The 22979-nt window shown below is 48.5% G+C and overlaps 1 protein-coding gene across 1 annotated transcript in view; it reads right to left on the bottom strand.

Annotated features, from left to right (window-relative positions):
- RPH3AL (rabphilin 3A like (without C2 domains)) overlaps nt 1-22979 on the bottom strand; it is a 101638-nt gene that overhangs the window by 13227 nt on the left and 65432 nt on the right. The window contains 1 exon segment of the mRNA XM_038548448.1: nt 13516-13690. Within this exon segment, the coding sequence (XP_038404376.1) occupies nt 13516-13690 (175 nt within the window).

The following is a 22979-nucleotide window of genomic DNA, read 5'->3' as shown; positions in this document are numbered from 1 at the left end:
TTTTAAGGCTGATGTTTTAAAAAGCCCCTCTCTGCCTTTGCTTTCCCTCGTTCTGCCTTGTATGTCTGGTGTGTCTTTGTGTTCTGGGGCTTCCTGGTTTTCTCTTGGTTCCTCTTTCTGCTTTCAATCAGGTTCTCTCTCTCCTGTCTCATCTCTTGGCATCTCCACTCATCTGTCTCTGGGTCTCTCTCTCTCTCTCCTCAGGCCTCACTGAGGAGAGAGAGAGAGAGTCCATTCCTTAAGGGTCTAGCCTTCCTGGCCTCTGGGTTCATCTTTCCGGCTCCTGCACCTAAGCAGAGACTCAGAGCCTAGGGGTTGGGGTGGGCTGCTGGATCTACCTGGACCCTGGGTGGACCCAGAGACAAGTGAGGCAGGAGAGGCCTGGCCTCCTGTCCTGCATGGAGATCTGGGCTCGGCCAGACTCTCTTCTCCTTGCTGTGGTTGCCAGGTCAGCAGTGGGGAATCAGCTCAGCCTGTGTGCCAGGCCAGGCTTCACCTATGATGGACAGAAGACCCCAGGAGACAGCTGCGGAAGAACGGAGCCAAGTTGGCATGGCTATCTCCTTGGGCTTTACTGGAGTCAGACAGGGCAGGCAGGCCCAGGTTTATTCACTTCAGCTAGGCCCCTGAAGGCTGAGAAATCTAGAGTGGGTAGGATGGGGTTATAGGTTCCCACAGTGAGACAGGTGAATAGCTGGAGAGGGTGCGCACCTCACAGGGTTGGAGCCCAGCCCTGCCTGGCCCCTGGAGGCTGTGACAGGAACTCTGTGCACATCTACTGAACCAAAGCCAGAGGCTGGCTGGAAGCCCTGCTTCCCTGTGTCCATTCAGATGGGGTGGGAGTGGGGACAAAGAGGCCTAAGACCTTGCCTTGCACTTGGAATTGGCTAATCAACTGAGGTTATTACTGGCTTGGACAAATCAGAATGGACAGCCATGCCCCCGACCTCTGTGGTGTGGCTAACGAGGGCCTTCTGCTCTTGGGGAATCAATCCCCAAGCCAGTGAGGATGCCCAGGATAAGCAGGAGGGCTTCTGGGGCAGGAGTGCAGTGCAGCCGAGGTGCTTCTGTTCTGAGGGTGGCCCTCCCATTCCCAAACACTGGCATTGGGCTCGTGTTTGGCTTCACCAAGGGCTCTGAAGGTCAAGACAAATTAGTATGCATGGGTTTTTCTTTCAAAATACAGCCACATAAGAGATGGCCAAGCCTCTACTTCCCTGGGATTTAGGGAAAGGACAGAGTTTCCTGAACACTGAGGGGATCCCTCTGTCCACACTGAGATCACCTCTCCATGCCCTACTATGCAATGGGACAAGAGTAGCTCCCCCCACTGCCCCGCCCCAGTTATCTGGGGATTCCATGAAACAAGGAGTGCACAGAGCCTGGCACAGGCTGCAGTGAGCAACCATGCAATCCTTGGCAGCTACAGTTGTTGCTGATTTTATTTGGCCACTCAGCACTGAGGCCTGAGGCTGCCTCTTTCACCTGCACAGACCTACAGGCAAACAGCACCCGGGCCCTCAGAGCGTGGAGAAATGGTGGCCACGTGAGAAGACTGCCAACTGCCTGACTATGGGTGTTTGCCCTGGTGTGGTCCACAGGGGTTTGGGCAACCTAGCACCATCCCCATCACCTTCTCCTGCTCATGGAGAAGGATAACATTCAGTTCCCCAAATGGCTGGTGGGAGCCCCAGACAGCGCTGTCTCTGACTCTTCTTTATTTACCTTCTGGACCCAAACAGCAGACCTACACCATGCAGACCTGAGCCAGGGGGTGTCTGGGGTTCTGTGAGGGACCCACAGTGCCTTCTCAGATGGCTAGAAGCCTCTCCCGCCCTCCTCTCTAAACCTCCTGGCTCGTGTGTGTGTGTGTGTGGTGTGTTTAGTGGTTTCTATTAACTTTATATATAAAAAACTACCAGGTACTTCCACCACCCTAGGACTCCAGAAGCCATGCAAGGAGTAAAATGGACACGACAGAGAAGGCCATGATTAAGTGAGTGACATGATCCCGGGGACAGAACTTTGAAAGGAAGATTCAGTCAGTTGATAGACACTTAGTGAGCACTTACCACAAGCACCATGCACAGGTGTGGTGGGGGTGGCACGAGGTACTCGGGGGTCTGAGGGGCTCCACTGGCAGTACACACTAGGGACTGTGTGTGTGTGTGTGTGTGTATGTGTGTACACGCGTACCCACGTGTATGCACAGAGGGCAGGGTCAGTGCTGAAAGGAGGCTGATCTCTGCAAGACGGGCAGCCTTAGTGTACGATCTGCAAGCTACCTCACCACCTGCCAGAAATTTCTCCAGAAAGTTTCCTTCCCTTGGATTTGGAACCGTAAGATATGAAAGCTGGAAGAGAACAGACTCTGTCCTGGCTCCCTGGTCTCCATCCTATTCTTGGGGCAACCAGAGTCCAGAGAGAAGGAAGGACTTCCAAAAACTCATTTCCCTAGCCTGGGATCAGGACTAGGAGTGGGAATGCACAGATGTGATACGATCAGGCCTGTCCTTGGCTGGTCAAAGGGTCAGTGGGTGACGTGGGCTGGATATGATATTTATTTTGATATACTTATTATGATATTTCTGGATATGAGTAGTGATTTCCACAGAGAAGTGTGTCCACTTTTGTTGCAACAGATGCTCCCACTGGTCTAATTCCTATTGTTCCTCTTTTTTTTATAAAGATTTTAATTTATTTATTCACGAGAGACACAGAGAGAGAGGCAGAAACATAGGCAGAGGGAGAGCAGACTCCCGGCGGGGAGCCCAATGTGGGACTTGATCCCAGGACCCCAGGATCATGCCCTGAGCCGAAGGCAATGCTCAACCGCTGAGCCACCCAGGTGCCCCTTGCCCCTCCTTTTGTAGGGATGTGGAAACAAGAACTATTTCACTTTCTTCTTAATAACCGTGTAAGGTGGTGATCAGAGTGCCAAGGGACACCAGAGAATGGTGGGGACCACGGTAAACCCAAGACTGCGAGCCCAGCGTGGAGGGGGAAGCTGCTACTTAAGCCTGTTCAATTTGTCCAAGGAGGGGGAAGTATTGGCAGACATTCTGATTTTCAAAAAAGTAGCCAGAATTCCATAATTTTTTAGTAAGAATTCTCCATGTTTAAAAAAGTTGTCAGTGAATGTAAAGCAGTGAGCCAGATCGAGTCACTGCTCCACCAGTTTGCAACCGCTAACACCAGCAAATGTCTAACCCTTGGAGGACAGATGGCATCCCACCTCCCAACCTGGAAGCCTTCCTGCTCTGATGTCCTCTGCTTCTTTCTCCAAGCCTCAGCCAGCCTGGCCCCCCTGCACAAACATACCCTCCCAGCTGCTCCAAAGGCTGCAGGGAGTTCACATGCCATTTTTGGGCCAATGTGACAGAAATGGCAAGTCCAGAGTCTGCTGGGGAAACGTTGGGGGAGGGGGTGTTGAGTCGTGGGTGGGAGAGGGCAGCTGAGCACTTGGAGTAGCTTCCAAAATGCTAATTTCTTAGGAACAGAAGAAGAAGGAAGGTGGCATAGCAACAGCTGGCTCTGGGCAGTGAGCAATCCTGTATGAAAATAAAACATTTTACAATCTACAACCGTGGCTCATTAAGAATGAATGGATCTACTGGTATAAATAGCACGCTGCGTTAAGAAGTCAGGAAACAGCATATGGGTTTGATGGAAAAACGGCTGCCACCGAACTGCTGATTAGCTCAGTTGGCTGCAGCTCTGCACTACCGAGACAGAGGTCTCTGGTCCCAAGCTTTCAGGAGCCATGTGGACTTCTCTATCTTGTATCCCCATCTCTCCAGCCCTGATCACAGTATGGGGGCTAACTCTGGGCACACAGTAACAAATCCATATTGAATTTCTCTCAGTATCTAAAGCATAGCATCCTCACTATCATAGCCCGTCTCTTCTCGAATGCTCCCAAAGATAGGGAACTCACTACCATATCAGATACAAGATACCCAATTCTGTGACTCAGCGGCTACTGAGCAAGATATGCGAATTCCTTCCTATGCTGTCCCAGCCTGCTTTCAGGGAAAGTAGCCCTAACTAGCCATGTCATCTATTATATCTGATAGGACACAAGCTATATGCAAAAAGGACAGCCTGAGTAGGAATGAGTTGGGCCTATCACCTCCTCCTTGAGTGCAGATGTGGGGTTCTGAGGAGAGCAGGCCAGAGGAAGGGCATATGCAGATGTGAGACTGAAGATGGAGCTGATCTAAGAGTTCCCTGAGAAGCAGAAGTGGCCGCTGCCATACTCCTCTCCACCACAGGGCTTGCAAGCCTTATCTCCTTCCCTGCTCTGGAAGACCTCCCCGAGTGCCTGGCACTGATCCCTCTACTTGAGCTGGCCTCGGTGGTCTCTGTTCCTGGCAACCAAATATCCTCTTGCCAAGTCTGAATGGGGACAGCCAGTGTTCGTGGTGATTTGGGCAATAGCCTAGTCGGTGTTAAATTCGGGGGGCTGGGGGGAACAGGCTGGGATTCAGAGGCTTCTTGGCCGCAGCCTCTAGGACAGCTTCCCCCTCCTCATCCATCCTGAAGCTGCCCCCACGGGCTGGCTGAGCACCCACAGAACTCCAGCTGTGCCAACATGGCACCCAAGGAACGTGGTGGCATAGGGGTAGGTGGGCCAGCCGGGTTCTTCAGGAAGGCTGGCCCAGGGCAAACATGTGTAGCCTGACTTGAACCAGACCGCTCAGCCCAAGCAACCCTAAAGCTTGCTTTTCTGGACTGCAAACAGAACTGCAGCTGAGGATTTTTAAAAAATTGCTTAAAATGTAGTGAACCAATGAAGCGATAATGAAACCCCTCTATTTTTCTCAAAACGATCCAACTGGAACAAATCCAAAACCTTGAAGTATTTTTCTGGAACAGACCTTGAAAGTCAACTGGTGTGTAAATCTGTTCAAATCCAGGAAGCCCCTGCTCTGCTCATGGGCTGCCAGAGGGCGGGAGGTGGGGGAGGGCGTCCCTGCAGAGGGACAGTGATACAGCCTCATGGAGATGGGATGGGAAAGTGCACTTGCTCCATGGCCATGGGAGCTTTAGAGGTCTGCTTTTGCCTCAGCCAGGGGCCTTTTGGCCTACCATGGTTTCTTATCCATCTTGGAGGAGATGGAGTGGGAGGAAATGGGTATTTGTACCCTGTGGGTAGGGCTTTATGGGGTCTAGGGTGGAAGGCAAAATGAAAGGGCCTCCCTAATCCGGCCAGGCCACAGGGCAGTGATGAAGGCTTTAGACAAGGGGTCCCCTCCCACCTGCCCAGCCCCAGGCTCCCAGGGAGAGGCTAACACAGCAAAGCTTCCCAAGCCAGGGTCACTCATCTCTCTGGTTCCCATCTGAGAAAAGTATACAGATCCTAGGAAGCCCTGTGAACAGTATATGGACTCTAGACTCAGGGCTTCAGGCCTCTAATTTCAGGAGCTCAGACCCACTTGGGTAGGTTGGGGCAGACCAATCACAGAGCAGATCCAGAGTAATGTTGCCTCTAGTCAGAGGTGGAGGCTGAAGAAAATAAGAAGCCCCATCATGTTAAGGATCTTTGCCACTGGAGAGAGAGAAGCACAAAATCCTATCTGAGAATAATGACTTCAGTCAGATAAATTCAGCTCTCTCTCTGTCTTTTTTTTTTTTTTAAGATTTTATTTGCTCATGAGAGACCCAGAGAGAGAGAGAGAGAGAGAGGCAGAGACACAGGCAGAGGGAGAAGCAGGCCTCCTGTGGGGACCCTGAGCTGGGACTTGATCCGGTGACTCCTGGATCACATCCTGAGCCAAAGGCAGATAGATGCTCAATCACTGAGGCACCCAGGTGTCCGTCTCTCTAGCTCTTATAGGGAATTAGGCTCATCCAGTGTCCAGTACCAGCCCCTCCCCATTGCCTCCTTCTATTATAATGCAAGGCTGCAGAAGTGGAAGGCTTGATTTTTCAGGCTCCCCTTTTAACTTTCTTCCATTTATAATGATGGCTGGAACTGCAGCAACCATCTTGTGACCATGAGGGAAAGGGCATTACGGAGCTGCTGAACCAAAGTTGTGGGCGCCTTCTCTAAACTTTCTAACATATGACCAGAAAAGTAATCTGATTAATATGGTACCCACCACCACTACTGCCAGCAAATACCTCTGTACATAGCCCAAAGGTGGGAATCCAGCTCAAAGGAAAGAAGTTTGCTGAAGAAGTGGGCCGAGCTCTACAGCAATAAAGACCCAAGAACCCACAGTACTGGTTCTACATTTTACACCTTTTATTTCACAGGGGAACAATGAGACTCACGAGTGTGCAAAAGCTGGCTTTGGTCATTGTTGCCATACACTTGGAGCAATGATCTGCCACTGAAAAGTAGTATGTAACACACACACTCCATTTAGACTGATCAAGTGGGAGGGTGGACCTCTCCCAGAAGTATGCAGGTCACCCCAGGGCCACTCAGGTCACACTGTTCCCTACCCCATTCTGGGGAAAGAACGAATGACCTGGTATAAGCAAGCTTGCAGAGGGCTCACTGAGGGGTCTACAGGCAAATGCTTGCCCCACAGGAATACCCACTGTCCAGAAGAGGAAGAGAGTAGCAAACTCAGGTAGTCAGCCAGTCTGTCCCGCAGGTGCTAGAGTGTCACCAGCTCTCTTTGAGATAACACAGCAGAAAAAAATAGTTTGGATATTTCTCTAATGCATTCTTTGTCTTTTTTTTTTTTTAAAGATATTATTTATTTATTCATGAGAGACACAGAGGGAGAGGCAGAGACATAGGCAGAGGGAAAAGCAGGCTCTATGCAGGGAGCCTGATGTGGGACTCGATTCCAGGACCCCAGGATCACAACCTGAGCCAAAGATAGATGCTCCACCACTGAGCCATCCAGATGCCCTAAAAAACATTTAGGTTTTTATTTTTATTTATTTTTATTTTTTATTTTTTATTTAAAGAGAGGTAGGGGTAGGGAGGGGCAGAGGGAAAAAGAATCTTAGGCAGGCTCCATCTCAGGACCCTGAGATAGTAACCTGAGCTGGCAGCAAAAGTCGGATGCTCAACCAACTGAGCTACCCAGGTGCCCTTAACATTTAGATCTTTAATCTATCTGCAGTGTGTTTCTGAATACACATGGAATGGGGTGGAAATCTAATTATGCTAATTCTGGTTGTTACATAAACCTGTTATTTTCTCACTGAATTGAAAAACTACCTATGTTCAGCTTCCATACATCCTTAGGTCTATTACTTCTCTATTCTGTTCTACTTCTCTATTCTATTCACTTATTCTATAAATAAATATTCTATTTATTCTGGTGCCAATACTATACTATTTCTATTGATTATAGTCACTTTATAGTAACCCTTATCATTTGGTCAGGCAGCTCCTTCTACTATCTTGCCACACTTAAAAAAAAACAAGCAAACCATTTTGTTAAATTGAAATATAACTCATATACCATAAACTTCACTCTTTGAAAGTGTATGATTCTGTGGTTTTTTAGTATGTTTGTTGAGTCGTGCAACTATCGGCACTATCCAGGTTCCAGAACATCTTTGTCACATGTTCTCTGTACCCATTAGCAATTGCTCCCCTGACCCCTGCTTCCCTGGCCCTGGCAATCCGGAATCTACTTTCTGTCTCCGCGGATTTGGCTGTTCTGAACATTTCGTAGAATTGGAGTAATGCGTTGTATGACCTTTGTCTCTGGCATCTTTCACTTAGCATAGAGTGTGCACATTGTAGCCTATGTCTGTAGTTCAATTCCTTTTTAAGGCTGAATAATATTCCACTGCATGATTATGCCACATTTTGTTTATCTAGTGGATAAAAGAAACTTTTGAATCCATTCCTTCCTAAAACCTCCACTGGCAATCAGACAGGAATTATTACACTTATTAATTTGAAGGAATCAAGATCTTTGCCTCTCTGTTTGTGTCTTACTTTTGGTCCTTTGATAAGACTCTATATAATTTTCTTCAAGTTAGACCTCTAATTGTCTTTTTTTTTTTCTAATTGTCTTTTCAATTTCACTTCTAGGCATCATTTTTGTTGCAAAGATGAGTGAATTTTCCCATTGCTCCTTCTAAATTGTCAGCATAGAGTAAAACTACTGTTTTTTTTTTGGGGGGGGGGGTATAAACTACCGGTTTACTTTGTATCCTGTCAGTTCCCAAACTGTCTTATTAAACCCACTAGGTTGTTTTAGTAGGTTCTCTTGGGTTTTCTTAGTATGCAACCACATCATCTGCAAATAAGATCATTTCTTCTTTTTTCAACAGCAACAGATTATTTCCTTGCCTTATTATATTAGTTAAAGACTATGAAACACTGTCAAGTGATGGTGGTGATGGGGTGGGGATTTGCATCTCAATAGAACATGGCTTCAGTTCTTTACCAATGAATATAATACTTGGTGTTAGATTCTTTTCTTCTTTGGTAATTTTATCATGTTATTTAATTTCCTTTTATTCTTATATTAATTTTTTAAATTTAGCATATACTTCTTTAATCTTGGAGAGGAAGACATTTAGAATTAAGACAGGAAACCTAGAAACCACAAAACCAACAAAAGACACACTTGACTTCACAAAAATGAAAAGGAACAGGTTTTGAATGGCCAAATACTATGAGTAAAGACTAAGGTCAAACAAAATGGGAAGTCAAGGAGGAAAGCATTGTTAGCCATTTACCATCCCTAACACAAGAGCAGCACTGACAAATTAATATGAGAAAATAAACCACTTAATAAAAAATGAGGAATGGATTAAAACAGGTAATTTTTAGTATCTGTGCTACCAAAGCAAGCACCAAGATTTATTCATTTGAGAGAGAGAGAGAGAGAAAGAGAGAGAGAAAGAGAGAGAGAACACACACAAGCAGGAGGGAGGGGCAGGAGAGAGAGAATCTCCAGCAGACTCCCTGCTGACTTGGAGCCTGCCATGGGGCTCGAGCTCAGAACCCTGAGATCATGACCTAAGCTGAAATCAAGAATCAGATACTCAACCAACTGAGCCACCCAGCCACCTCAAATGTGTATGAAAATTTGAAACACACATCCCATTTTTGGAAACCCACCCCATGGAAATAAAAGCATCATATACACTTAAAGACTTCTCAGTATTGCCTGCATCAGTGAAAAGCCAGAAACAATTTGAAATGTCCATCAATAGATGAATAATTAAATCATAATACATGGTAACATGAAAAAGAATAAAGTAAAATATCTATTAATTTGGAGGGATGTTCACGATGTTCTTTTAAGTGAAAAAAGTAACATGCAGAGTTATAGGTAAGAGCCTATTTTTGTTGTTAAAAGCAATAAAACAAAGAACCAATCCTACATAAAGTGTTTGTAGGAATAGGGACAAAGGGGTTGGGGATGACAGCAAGCAGAAGAGATTTTAAATTTTCATACATTTTTGAATTGCTTAACTTGTTAAAATATATTATGTATACTTATGTAATTAAAAATCAACATGGAGCACCTGGGTGGCTCAGTCTGTTAAGCGGCTCTTTGATTTCAGCTCCAGTCATGATCTTGGGGTTGTGGGATTGAGCCTCACATTGGGTTCCGCACCCAGTGTGGAGTCTGCTTGAGATTTTCTCCCTCCCTCTGCCTCTGTCCCTCCCCCCAACTCACACTCTAAAATCAATCAATCTATCTTTTTAAAAAATTAGTACAAAAAATTTAAAGGAGAAAAAAAAGGAACCTGCCTCAAAAACATCAATATATATTACCTGATTGACCTATGGCCTGAAAAGTTCATGGCTTATATGTGTTGATTATTCTTCCTCTTGTAACAGGGCACGAGAAAGAAAGTAGGGTGGGGTGGACTGGGGAAGAAGCTGGAAGTCACAGGTGTACGAGTGCAAGGGCAGAGAGAGAGAGAGAGAGAGGGAGAGGGAGAATGAAAGAGTGAGAGAGGAAGGGAAGAACAGGGGCAGGGGAAGAAGAGAGCAGCTTTTTTTTTTTTTTTTTTTTAATTTATTTGAGAGAGGAAGAAAGAGAGAGAACACACAAGCAAGGGTGGGGAGGGGCAGAGGGAGAGGGAGAAACAGGCTCTCCACTGAGCAGGGAACCTGATGTCGGGCTAGATCCCAGGACCCTGAGATCATGACCTGAGCAGATGCTAAATCCACTGAGCCACTCAGGCACCCGCAGGAGCAGCTTTCTCCCTGGGAAGCAGGGACTGTGGGGCAGGAGAGGGATGATGACCCTAGGGTTCCCAGAGGCAGAGCCTGGGAGTGGGGGTGGTTTGAATAGTCTTCAAGGGTCTCTTGGGGCTGCCCAGAACAGAACTCTGATCCAGGGGAGCCTGCAGGCCCTAAGGAAAATCCTTCTACAGTTTTTCAAATATCTTAGCAGGGAGTGGGTGGTTCATCCATTCCTTCATCCACTCATTGACCTAAGAAGCATCTGTCCCATGCACCTCCCATGCTAGGTGGTAAGAAATTGGCCTATTCAGGACAGACAGGGCCCTGCTCATAGGCAGCTTCCAGGGTGGTGGGGGTCCACACCCCAATGCAGATCACTGTATTTCCGCCCGGCCCTGAGCTCAGTTTGGGCTGGGCTTACCCGACAGGCCCTAATCTGGACCACAAACTACAGCTTTGACCCCAGCCAGCTGCCAGGCACCCAGGCATCATGGTGGGGCGGGGGAGGGGAAGCCACTCTTGGAGCCAGAAAAATGCTTATTGGCTCCCCAGCTGTCAGTGGTCTGGGAAGGCCCAGGGGTGCCCCCACGCCAGCCTCCCAAGGCTGCCAGCTGAGGGCTGTCTGCTGTCAGGAGTCTGACAGCCTGGAGACCAGCTTGAAAAGGAATTGGGGCTGAGGCAGCAGCCCCCCCAGCTTGGGAGACTTCCCAGACAGGCCAGGCCAACATTTCCCTTGTGGCTGCCACAGACTTGACCTCTAGGTCATGTACACCACCAGAAAGCCACAGAAGGGCTTGCATGGGGCTGCCCTCCCTAACCCCCAGGCCCAGGACCAGCTATAAGGAAGGCTATAAGGATGGTTCCAGTTGGCCTAGGGCCTCTAGTCCCCTACAGGTGTCCAGTAGCCACCTGAATGCCTCTGTGAGTACATGGCCATGTCTGCAATGGCCAGGGGACCCCAACTCAATTGGAAAGCACAGATCTGGGCAGCCCGGGCGGCTCAGCGGTTTAGTGCCACTTTCAGCCCAGGGCCTGATCCTGGAGACCCGGGAGTCCCACGTCGGGTTCCCTGCATGGGGCCTGCTTCTCCCTCTGCCTGTGTCTCTGCCTCTCTCTCTGTGTGTGTGTCTCTCATGAATAAATAAATAAATAAAATAAAATCTTAAAAAAAAAAAAAAAGGAAAGCACAGATCCTGGCTTCCACATAGGCCAATCAGAGGACCACAGGATCAGGCGTGGAAGCTGTTCAGGAGCAGTTGGCTTGTTAGTGGCCCCCTCCTTGCAAATGCCTGGTGCTCTGGTTCCCTGGTTCCTGTGGCTTAGAATCTCTTGGCTTTCCTCCTCCCTCCTCAGCAATGCCTCCTACTTTGTCTCCTCTGCCAGCTCCGATTCTTCCTTCCTCTCCTCTTGACTGTGGGTTTCTTTGAGTTCAGGTACCCCCATGCACCCCCAGTGTGTCCCATTTCTGGGTGTGTGCAGATGCTCCCTGGGCCTCCCCAACCAGCCTGGGGCCAGCAGCCCTCACCCTTCTGCTGTCCACAGGCAAGACACATAGGTCATCCATCTGGGCCACCTCCTCCTGCTTGGCAGGAAAAGGTGGGTGGTCACATAGCTGCAACATGCCGCCGGGCCCTGGACCTGGCAGGAAAGATGCACTGCCTCATGCTCTGGGGTCCTGGAGGCTTCTGACTCAATCTGCAGAAGGAGCTCAAGTTCACAGGGAGACCTCCACATAGCCTAGCCTGGCCACAGTGCAAACTCAGTTAATAAGCCGTGCTGGCTGCAAGCATGTGGGCCGCTGGCCTCCTCGCTCGCATTATTAAAAGGCCATCTGTGCCTGCGTGATCGAGGAGATGGAGGCTCTGCCCTCCCCAGGGGTGTGTCTGTATGTGTGTGTGCATGGATGCGTGCTCTGTGCTGAGTCTGAGCAGACAGGGCCCCCCACCTCAACCCACTTGAAGCCACATTGTTTCCCTAGCTGCAATGTCCCCCCTGAGCCCGAAGGACAAAGATGTGCCCTGACAGGGATGGGGCAGGAGAAAGCCCCAGCTCAAGGGTGGAAATGGGACTGAGTAGAGGAGGGAGCCCCTTCCCCATCAAACCCCATTTCGGGCTCCTCTCCTGGGGGCCAGTCCCAGCAGGGCTTGCTCCTCTGCCTGCCGGCCCAGGGCCCACCCGCACTTGCCCACAGTCCTACAAGGGCTTTGCCGTGGCAGTGATGGCAGGAGAGGCAAACTTATGGGAATGAGAAGTGCAAATGGAGTCCGACAGAATTAGGGAGGAGGGCCCTTTGCAGAAAGAGCCGGGGGATGCTGAGGAGATTTCAGGAGAACAGAGGCCCAGCTGTTAATACCAGTCCTGTCTGAAGGGGCTGCCCTATAGCAGATTTTTACCTTCTACATAGTATCATTTGACAACCTTCAACACTTTATAATAAACACACCTTACTTTTGCAACAAGAGAGGAAAAAAAGCCCAAACGAGATAAAGATAGATGCCAACTCATAATCCAAAGACAGAAATCTCTAAGAGCCCTTCACGTCTGCCTGCCCGCCCCAGCATCAGGTAAGCCACTTGTCCCTCTGACTGCTCTCTCTCATTAAGGACCCTCAGTCTCTAAGTCTTGGGCTGAAACTTGGACCCTTTAGGACAGAAGGAGCCAGGGCCCAGAGGACAGGACGCTGCCTTTTGGTCTCAGCTCAGCCATACAGGGGCTCAGTAAGTGCCTCCTCTTCTTGGGGCCTCAGGCTACACATTCACAAAACAGGACTTAAATACCTGCCCTGGTCACCTCCGGAGCCTGTTGTGAGATGAGAATTTTAAAAATTAAAATCATGAACATGCAAGCCTCATGCAAGCTGTGGAGGGTCATCTACCACATCAGGAATGCTCCCGCTGGTGGGGCTGAGCTCCCCTTCTGACGGCGGCTGCCCGGGATGCAATCACAGTAGCGTAACCTCCATGAATACCAAAGGGCCCTGGGCATGAAGTCATTTTGCTCATTAGGACCAGGGACTCCAGGAGTCTTCCCTTATTGAGATGCAAGACAAGCACCAAGAAGAGATGGTACAGGCCAACTTTGGAAAGATGCATTTTCATACTCTGCAAAAAACCTTGAGGGAATCACATTTCTGCAAAGATCCATAGTGCTCACAGCATCCCCAGCCCCAAATTAGCACTTGTTTGTGAAATGGCCTCCAGTGGATCCTCCTGCTTCGAGCAGTCACTGTTCTAAGGCCCCACTGCCCACACAAGGGCACAGGGAGGGACGAAGCACCAGTATGAGCCACCTGGAGGGTATGGCAGACGCTGGCCTGGTGCCCATGGCACTGCCCGGCTAGCGGACAGTTGCTCTCCCAGTAGAGGGGGCCAGAGGGGACTTACCTCTCCCTCGGGCCCATGTGTAGATGCGACTAGTCTCAATGCTTCTGGGCTTTGGCTCGGTGGGCTCCATGGGCAAAGGTCGGAAGTGGGAGTCATCAGCCCGGCCGGGGGTCTTCAGTGGCAGGATGTACTTGGGGAGCCCTTTGTAGAACCAGGCCCCTGACCTCTTCCAGACCTGGCAGGGGTGACATCTGCTTAGAGCAAGGGGTGCAGAGCAGCCTTCCCTGTGCCATGCTCCCACGCACACCCACCCTCCTCCCCTGTTGGAAAGTGCTTAACACTCAGTAGATGCCACTTGCATTCCTCTTGCCGCCCCTTCCCTCAAGGCTCTGGGGCAGAGCGAGCCAGGGCTGGGTGACAGCACAGTACTCAAAGCTGTCCCAGAGAGCTCCCCAGGGATGAGACTATGTCTGGGAAGGCACGGGGCGGGGGGGGCGGGGCAGACCTCTGAGAACCCCAGATTAGAATTCAGAGCAGCACAGAGATAAGACCCCTGAACTCTTAATGCCTACTTCAAGAAACACCAAGTACTCCATAATCTCTTTTCCACTGAAGTAAACATATTCAGGGTATTTAGTAAGATCAGAAGAGTGTGAAGGAATGTGGCCTTCTCAGGGAAGAGCAAGCCTTGGTTTGCTAGAGCAAACAGCCTGGGTTTGAGCCCTGGATCTGTCCCCTGGCAGCTGTGAGATTTGGACACATCAGCCTTCTGGATCCCTAGTTTCATCATCAGTAGGTGGAATGTAGGAACAGTGCCCACCTCATAGAGCAGCCATGAGATTTTTTTTTTTTTTTAAGATTTTATTTTATTTGAGAGAGAGTGAGAGCCAGAGAAATCACAGGAGGCAGAGGGAGAAGCAGCCTTCCTACTGAGCAGGAACCCCAATGAGGGGCCCAATCTCAGGACTCCAAGATCACGACCTGAGCTGAATGCAGACACTCAACTGACTGAGTCACTCAGGCATCCCAAGGACCAAACTCTTTTTTTTTTTTTTTCGTATCTTTCCTTTTTTTTTTTTTTTTAGATTTTATTTATTTATTCATAAACACAGAGAGAGAGAGAGAGAGAGGCAGAGACATAGGCAGAGGGAGAAGCAGGCTCCATGCAGGGAGCCTGATGTGGGACTCAATCCCAGGTCTCCAGGATCACACCCCAGGCTGCAGGCGGCGCCAAACCGCTGCGCCACCGGGGCTGCCCAAGGACCAAACTCTTGAATGAATGTAAGGTCCCATGGCCCAGTGCCAGGCATGAGCAGCCATTTCACAGATGTGATGCTTGTGATTATCATGATCACCCTCTTCCTCTCATCTGACAAACATGGAAGTTTAGCAACTAGTGGACCATGTTCCCTACTCAAAATACAGAATTCATTCATTCAGGAAGGAAGGAAGGAAGGAAGGAAAGAGAGGGGGTAGGGGCAGAAGGAGATAAGAGAGAGAATCTTAAGCAGGTTCCATGCCCATTGTGGAGCCTACTATGGGGCTTGATCTCACAACCTTGAGATCATGACCTGAGCCGAAATCAAGAGTTGGATGCTTCACCAACTGAGTCACTCAAGCATCCCTCAAAAGAGATAATTTAAAATCAGAAGGCCAGAGGGTACCCTGCTTTTCTCTAGGACAAGTTTTCCTAATCCTCAGTCTTCCTCTGTACATTAATTCTGTGAGATATTAACATGGACTGGACCCCCCCCCCACACACACACACAAAGGTTTTTGATCATGTACACTTGGGAAGCACTAGGTGGTTAAACCAAGCATTACTGCAGGACTTGTCAGAGCCTTGAATGTGCCAATATACAAAGAGTTCTCCATCAGAGCCAAAAAACACCAAGTGGTGTTTCCCACTTGGAATCTACTCAACAAGTTTTCCTACAGATGCTCAACCCTAGTAATTGGTCTGTGTAGACTCAGCACCTAACTGTGCAGCACCGGAATCACTCAACTATCATGAGTCATCTCTTTATGCTCCAGAGTGCCAGACACAGTGCCACTGAGTCCCAACCCTGTCTCTGGCTTGAAGGGGTTGAATGGCTCATGGAGCCCCCTTTAAAAAATCCTTTCCGGTCCTCTCATGGCCCTCCTATGGGAAGTATTTATTTGAATTGACAGCGTGTATACATGGTCTAAAATTCACAGAGTGCAAAATTAAAGTCTCCTCCCCATTCCCAGAGGCATCCAGTGAGAAATTCTTTGAGGAAGCTCTTATTATCCCCACTTTCCAGATGGGAAAACCGAGGCTCTGACAACTTAAGCAACTCGCCCAAGGCCAGCCCACCATTCTATTGGCCTCTATTCCACACCGGAGGCCCCAGAGTCTCATCCCAGTGTTTACAGAAGCAAAGAAGATGCTCACTAAGTGTGGCTGAGTGGTGAGTAAAGCCTCAGCAGGGCAGACATCACCATGGACTCTAAGTGTCCTGCAGACTGGGTGCCTAGAGAGGAGGGAGCTGCTGTGACTGCCAAGGCCACCCTGTCTTTGCACAGCTGCCACATGGTTTCTGAGAACATGTGCCCAAGCCCATGAAGCCACTGGTGGCCAGTGAGGAGCTCACTTGGCCTCCCTGTGCTGAGCAAAGGTCTGAGCACCTGTCACCCTGAGCGTACCAGCCTCCTGCCCCCCAACATGCACTGGGCCTCAGAGGGAACAAATGAAGCAAGCCTTCAAGAGCCAACTGTATACCTGGGGTATATATGCAATTTTTTTGAAGGATCATGTAGATGCAACCTGTGTTTGCCTCTCTCCTAACTATGTATCACAGCAACTGTTTTGTGTTAATAAGTAATGGTGGTCTCCACTGCTATTATTTAATAGCTTCATTGTTTGGACTTATTAAACTTAATTAAACCAGCCCTCCACTCATAGATATTTAAGTTGCTTCCAGATTATCACTCTTGTTAACAGTGCTGCAACGATCGTCTTAGCACACACATCAGACAGGCGTCAGTTTCGGCCTTAGAAAACACTCCAAGGGGCGGATCTGCCAGGTCAAGAGATGTGTATATTTAGATGATGACATATATCATCAGACCACCCTCCAGGAAGAAAAGTTGAATATCCAGTGAAGTGCTAAGCGTCTTCAAAGTGGGAAGCCCACACTACACTTCCTGGTGGGATCTAGGGTCTGGCCTTGGGGCCCTGCTCAGGAGCAGTTCCCATGGGCTGTTGGGTGTGGGGAAGGTGCTTGTTAGGACCCAAGGCCACCAGAGTTAAGTGCCATAGCAGGGAGGATGGGGACCCCACTGTCCCCATCCTGGGGATGGGGCACACTGTCACATGTGCTGTTTGAAGGGGAGTGGGCAGGACAACATCAAGGGTGACTCATTGAGATGTAAACTACATCACTGTTATGTGGCTTTCAGTGGGAGAGACCAAGAAATGCTATAGAGCTGCATTCGGGGGTTCCACAGGGCCAGACACATCACTGATCCTCCTTAAGGCCTCATCTTGGGCTCCTGGGCAGTTCCTGCCGAGCTGGGACAACAGTTCTGGTCTATGTGTGTGCATAGTCCTTTCTTTCCTTTTTTGTTTTCAATTAAAATTAAGTTTTAATAGCAGAAAATATCCATAACATAAAATTTACCATCTTAGCTATCTTTAGGTATATAGTTCAGTAGTGTTAAACACACTCATGTTGTACACCCAGTCTCTAGAACTTCCTTTGTAAAACAGACCCTGCACCCATTAAACAATTCTCTATTCCTCTGTACCCCGCCAGCCCCTGACAGCCACCATTCTACTTTCTGATAATCTGACTCAGAAAGAATTTGATTACTCTAGATATTTCATATGAATGGAATTGTATGGTATTGATCTTTTTTGTGACTGGCTTTTTTCACTTAGCATAATAACCTCAGGTGTTGCAACCCTGTGTCAGAATTTTCTTCCTTTTTGAGGTTGAATGGTGTTCCATTGCAGGTATGCATCACATTTTGTCTAGTTATTCATCCATTGATGGACACTTGGGTCGTGTCTACCTTTTGGCTGGTCCTTTCATTTATTTATTTATTTATTTTAAAGATTTTATTTATTATTTATTCCTGAGAGAGAGAGAGAGAGAGAGCGCACGCGCGTGCAAGAGCAACAGCGGCAGAGAAACAGGCAGAGAGGGTGCAGCAGGCTCCATGCAGGGAACCCGATGTGAGACTCAATCCCAAGTCTCTAGGATCAGGCCCTGGGCTGAAGGTGGCGCTAAACCGCTGAGTCACCTGGGCTGCCCTGGTCCTTTCATTTTTAGAAACCACTTGACTTAAACTCCAGGGGGGCAGGTCCAGGGCACTGTGTTCACCACTGTATCTTCAAATTTCTAGCACAGGCTTGACACACAATAGGTGCTCAGCAAACACTGGCTGTATGGCTGAAGTAGAGTTATAGGTAGTTTGCTGGAACGTGCCCAATCTATATAGTTGCCACCTTTCTGGAGATGTGGCCTGAGGGTTTCTCACCTAAATTCTTGTAATTAATCAAATGGATTTATTGTTTCAGATTAAAGAAGGATAAAGGAGAAGTGCTTAGCAGGGCCTGCCAGTGAAGAGCAAGCGGCAGTGAACCTCCCTGGCTGTGCGCTCCCAGCTCCTCATCAAGCACCAATGTGCCCCTGGCTGCCCCTGGCTCCCCTGGAATGTCACGGCCAGCAGTCCCCATGTCCTCAGCCTCATCTTCCGTTGCAACAATCCACCTCTACCCCTCCCCCATGCTTAAAAAATACTAATCAGTAAAGTGCTTTTAGAAAATAGGATAAAGAGGCCAAGATCCAAAGTATTAGGGTGAATTGCATGAACATGCTGATAATCAATGGTTTTTTTGGTATTTGATCATTTTTTATCTATAAATCCTCCCATAAGGTTCATATAATTCATTCTGATATTTATACTCAGCAGGGCAATGACCCCATGGGGTTGCCAGGCCTGCAGCACCTCCCTGGGGCCCAGGAGGTCAGTCATTCTACCTGAGTCCATGGTCATGGGGCCTGGGGTCTGCCTCCTTCTCTCCCGTTGGCACGGTGGTCCAGGCAGAAGGACCAAGACTGAGACCAGAAAGGCCCATGGTCCTGGACCAGCTTGAGGAGCTGCAGTTCCTGAGACCCCACTGTAGGGGTACTGGAGCACACAGGTGGGGCCAATATGGAGGGGCCCTCCTGGGTAGGAGTGCATGAAACATGGTGTTTTGGAAACTGCCTTCCCCATGGGAGAGCAGGACTGCTGAGGTGAGGCATAAGGGACCCCAGCTGGGCTGAATTCTGAGCTGCCACCCCTCTTCCCTTCATGTCAATCCATGGCCATCCTCAGACCTTCTCTAGCCTTGCTGCCCATTCCACCCTGCAAAATGCACAACTGTAGCTTTTAATCACATGATGTCTGCTCTGTGCATCCAGGCCTATCACCCACTGCATGGCCCAACACCCAGCCACCTCTCCAAGAACAGTAGCAAGAAATGCCCTCCACAGATTGGAAAACCTTCACTTTCTAGTGAAGCTGTGGGATCTGCAAAACCCTAGTTGGCTCCTCATGTGTGGTTTACTGTGATAAGGCCAGCACAACAGCCAATCTTGAAAATGCCATTTAATAAGAAAAGACCCACACAGCCGCCATGGCACTCACAGGAGTGGCCAGCAGCATTAAATCCTCCCCATAGCACTGCTTTGTGCTCTGCTTCAAGGTTTTCATTAGGATTTCAGTTCACAGCCAACCTGACTGCTGATGGATATTAGCCAAGCCGTTCCCAGGGAATTTTAATTACCATGATAACAATTGCTAATCATTGGCATTTCCTAAATGGCTGTGGCTGGAGAAGGTGGTGATTGCCAGGCCCCATTGGGAAGAAGAGGATCCTAGGGGACCAGTCACTGAGGAGGGTGGGCAAAGGACAGCCCAAGACCTCTGTCCTTGCCCACTGCCCCACCCCTTCTGAATGTTACCACCTCTTCTTGCCTCCCAAGCAACTCTGGAATGCACCTGCACAGATTCAGGCAAGAAGTCCACACCTGGGTCGGAGCAGGGGTACAGTTTGCAGACTTTGCACATGCTGTTCCTTCTACTTGTGATGCCCTTCATCCTCATCTCCCACCAAGGCTGTGACACTGCCCCTAGGAAGTCTTCTGTGCCACCTGGTGCAGAACAAGAGCACCTCTGCCATGCTCTTGGAGGCCACATGGAGCTGAGCCCAATGGCAAGGCTGTGTCTGTGCCACCCCTGTACTCCCAGGACCCCACGAGGAGCCTGTGTGAGGCAAGAATGCTGCTGACTAACAAAACGGATGAATGAACGAAGAAGGCAAAGAAAAGGAATCATCCTCAGGGGACAGAACATGGGACTCTGTCTTTGAGGAGACAAGTTCTGTCTGCTTAACAAGCTTCCGGCTGGTCCAGTCTTGAAAAGCCACAAGAAATGGCCTATAAAAAAAAAAAAAAAAAAAAAAAAAAAAGAAAAGAAAAGAAAAGAAATAAAAGAAAAAAAGAAAAAAAAAGAAATGGCCTATTATAGAGAAGTTTTCTTGCTTACACTTTGGTATTTTAAAAAAGGGCTCTTAAAGGGGCAATCCACCTGGCAGAGAGGCCGGACAGCCTTCCCCCTTCAGTTACCTGAACACACACACACACATATGCACAGAGTGCCAGCCTGCCAGGAGCTCTACCAGGCAAGCAAAACTCCTGTTAGCATGACCAACAGGACCCCAGAACTCTGCCATCCTTGCCACCCTCACCAGACTCATCTCTTGCCTCCTCCTGGTCCATGCTTGGGATCAGCCAGACACAGCCACTCTCACTCCCTGGCCACATTAAGCTTGCTTCCAGGTTTTTGTACATGCTTTTCCTTCTTCCCTCCATGGGCTAGGATAAAGAAATCCAGCCTTTAGGAAATTACTATTATCCAGAAGCTTCCACAGAACTGTCAGGTCTCCCACTGCAATGCACACAAAATTATGTACGCCTGTTTCCCGCACCAGATCAAAAGCTCAAAACTCCATACTGGTAGGATGCATACAGGGGCCCCAATGCATGATAGCACACAAAAATCTGTCATCTGAGGCTACTGAGCACATCCAAATTTCAAGGCTTTATGTAACTCAGGTTACTTAAGAGAAGCACTGGCTTAGAGGGTGTCATAGACTAAGCTGTGCCCCATGCCCCAATTCATATGTTGAAGCCCTAGGGGGCAGTGTTGGAACATGGGCCTTTGGGCAGTGGTGAGGGCTAGATGGGGCTATAAGGGTGGGCCCCTCATCGTGGGATTAGTGCCCTAGAAGAGACACCAGAGGGCTTTCATCTCTCTCCTCTGTGTAAGGACATAGAGAGGTGGCTGACATCTGTGAGCCAGGAAGAGCACTCTCACAGGGAACCCTGACAGTACTTTGATCTAGGACTCCAGCCTCCAGAACCATGAGCAGTAAACTTGTTGTTTAAGGATCCTGTTACGCTCTCTAGTTATGGCAGCCTGAGCTGAGGACAACACAGGAGAAGATTCTCAGGAGGCTGTAGAAGATGAAAAATGGCCCCCAGTTATTTTCCTCTCGTCCCATCAAGTGGTGAGGTCTATGTCCCCCACCTGCTCTAGGCGGGTGACTTGTTTTGACCAACAGAATGTGGTGGTGGTGCCATGGGACTTCTGACCAGACCTCAAGAGGCCCAGCAGTTTCCTTTCTCACCGTCTGGGAACACCTTGGCCACCACGAGAGACTGCCTTGTCCAGTGGATGAGATGAGAGGCCCGGTGGACAACCAAGACACCCCAGCCATAGCGAGTGCCACCAGCAGAGGAGTGAGCCTTCCTGGGTCCCTCCCTATTGAATTGCCCAGGCCTGCAACCCTTGGATGAGCCCTGCTCAACCTCCTTGCTGAGCCCAGCCCAAACTGCTGGATCACAAGCAAAGGAATGTTGTCGTTTTAAGCCATTTAAGGCTCCTTGCCTCCAGTAGGTCACCTATCCTCTGTTTAGACACTCCTAAAAAAAGAAACAATCAGGTATGTTGATAACTAATTGAATAAAGCAATAGAGTTAAATTCAGGGACTTAAACGAAATAATTAGAAAGGAAAAGGCTCCTAGGAAGAATACAGTGCAGAAATATAAAAATGTAAAATAAAGGCTCAAAGATAAAAATGAGGCCATTTGGAATGTGGAGCACAAAGATAAACAGAAAAATGTAAAAGAAGTGATAAGGGTGGGGCGGGGGGGCGCCTGAGTGGCTCAGTGGTTGGGCTCCTCTCTTTGGCCCAGGGCATGATCCTAGAGTCCTGGGATTGAGTCCCGTGTAGGGCTCCCTGCATGAAGCCTGCTTCTCTGCCTGTGTCTCTGCCTCTCTCTGTGTCTCTCATGAATAAATAAATAAAAATCTTTAAAAAAAAACAGTGATAAGGGACAGGGTCACCTGGGTGGCTCAGTGGTTGAGCTGCTGCCTTCAGCTCAGGTCTTGTTCCTGGGGTCCTAGGATCGAGCCCTGCATTGGGCTCCCTGCAGGGAGCCTGCTTCTCCCTCTGCCTATGTCTCTGCCTTTGTGTTTCTCATGAATAAATAAAATCTTAAAAAAAAAAGAAGTGATAAGGGACAAAAATGCTCAATTTGAGGGGTCTATTTCCTAATAATAGACTCCCCAGAGAGAGAAAAATGAAAAAAATCTCCAGGCACTGAAGAAGAACGTGTCTTTAGATTAAAAGATTTTTATTGAATATAAGGCAGGAAAAATGAAAAGTAAAAAGCAATAGACACACATACTCATAAAATCATTTAGTTCCAAATATAAAAAGAAGATCCTGAAACTTCCAGAAAGAAAAAAACAGGCCTATGAGGAAACCAGAATCAGAACAACATCAGTCTTATCATCAGCAATACTAGACGCTAAAAAAACCATGCATCTAGAATTCTATCAAACTATCAATCAAACATGAGAGCAGAATAGAGACATTTTTAGACTTGCAAGGACTCCAAACTTTTCTTTGTATGGGTTTGTACAGATGGGTTCCAGCAAAATACTGGTGAAAAATAAGAAAGAGGAAGACACTGGGATCCTAGAAACAGTGTCTCCAACTCAGGAGGGCAGTGGAAGGAGATCCCATGAGGCTGGCTCTCAGTAACTAGTGCAGGCTGGAGCTGGGAAGGTTGTGCAGGGGTTTCTGACACGGCAAGAGAAGGCTCTGTACAACAGAAGATAAAGGTAAAGTTGCACAAAAGGGCACCTGGGGGGCTTAGTCGGTTGAGTATTTGCCTTCCGCTCAGGTCATGATCCTAGGGTCCTGGGATTGAGTCCCACGTCCGGCTCCCTCCTTCTTGGGAAGCCTGCTTCTCCCTTTTCCTCTCTCCCCTGCTCATGCTCTCTCTCAAATAAATAAATAAAATCTTAAAAAAAAAGGAGCTGCATAAAAGGACATAAGTTTCATGATTCTTTTGTCATTAGAAAAAAATCAATAAAAACCTTGAGGGAAAATTAAAAATCAGATCGGAAAGGTCATGATCTAAATATTAGGTAAATT

This window comes from Canis lupus, chromosome 9, assembly GCF_011100685.1.
Source record: "Canis lupus familiaris isolate Mischka breed German Shepherd chromosome 9, alternate assembly UU_Cfam_GSD_1.0, whole genome shotgun sequence".
Classification (NCBI taxonomy): domain Eukaryota; kingdom Metazoa; phylum Chordata; class Mammalia; order Carnivora; family Canidae; genus Canis; species Canis lupus.
Note: the sequence above shows the minus strand (reverse complement) of the source record. Positions and strands in the feature narration are given on the sequence as shown.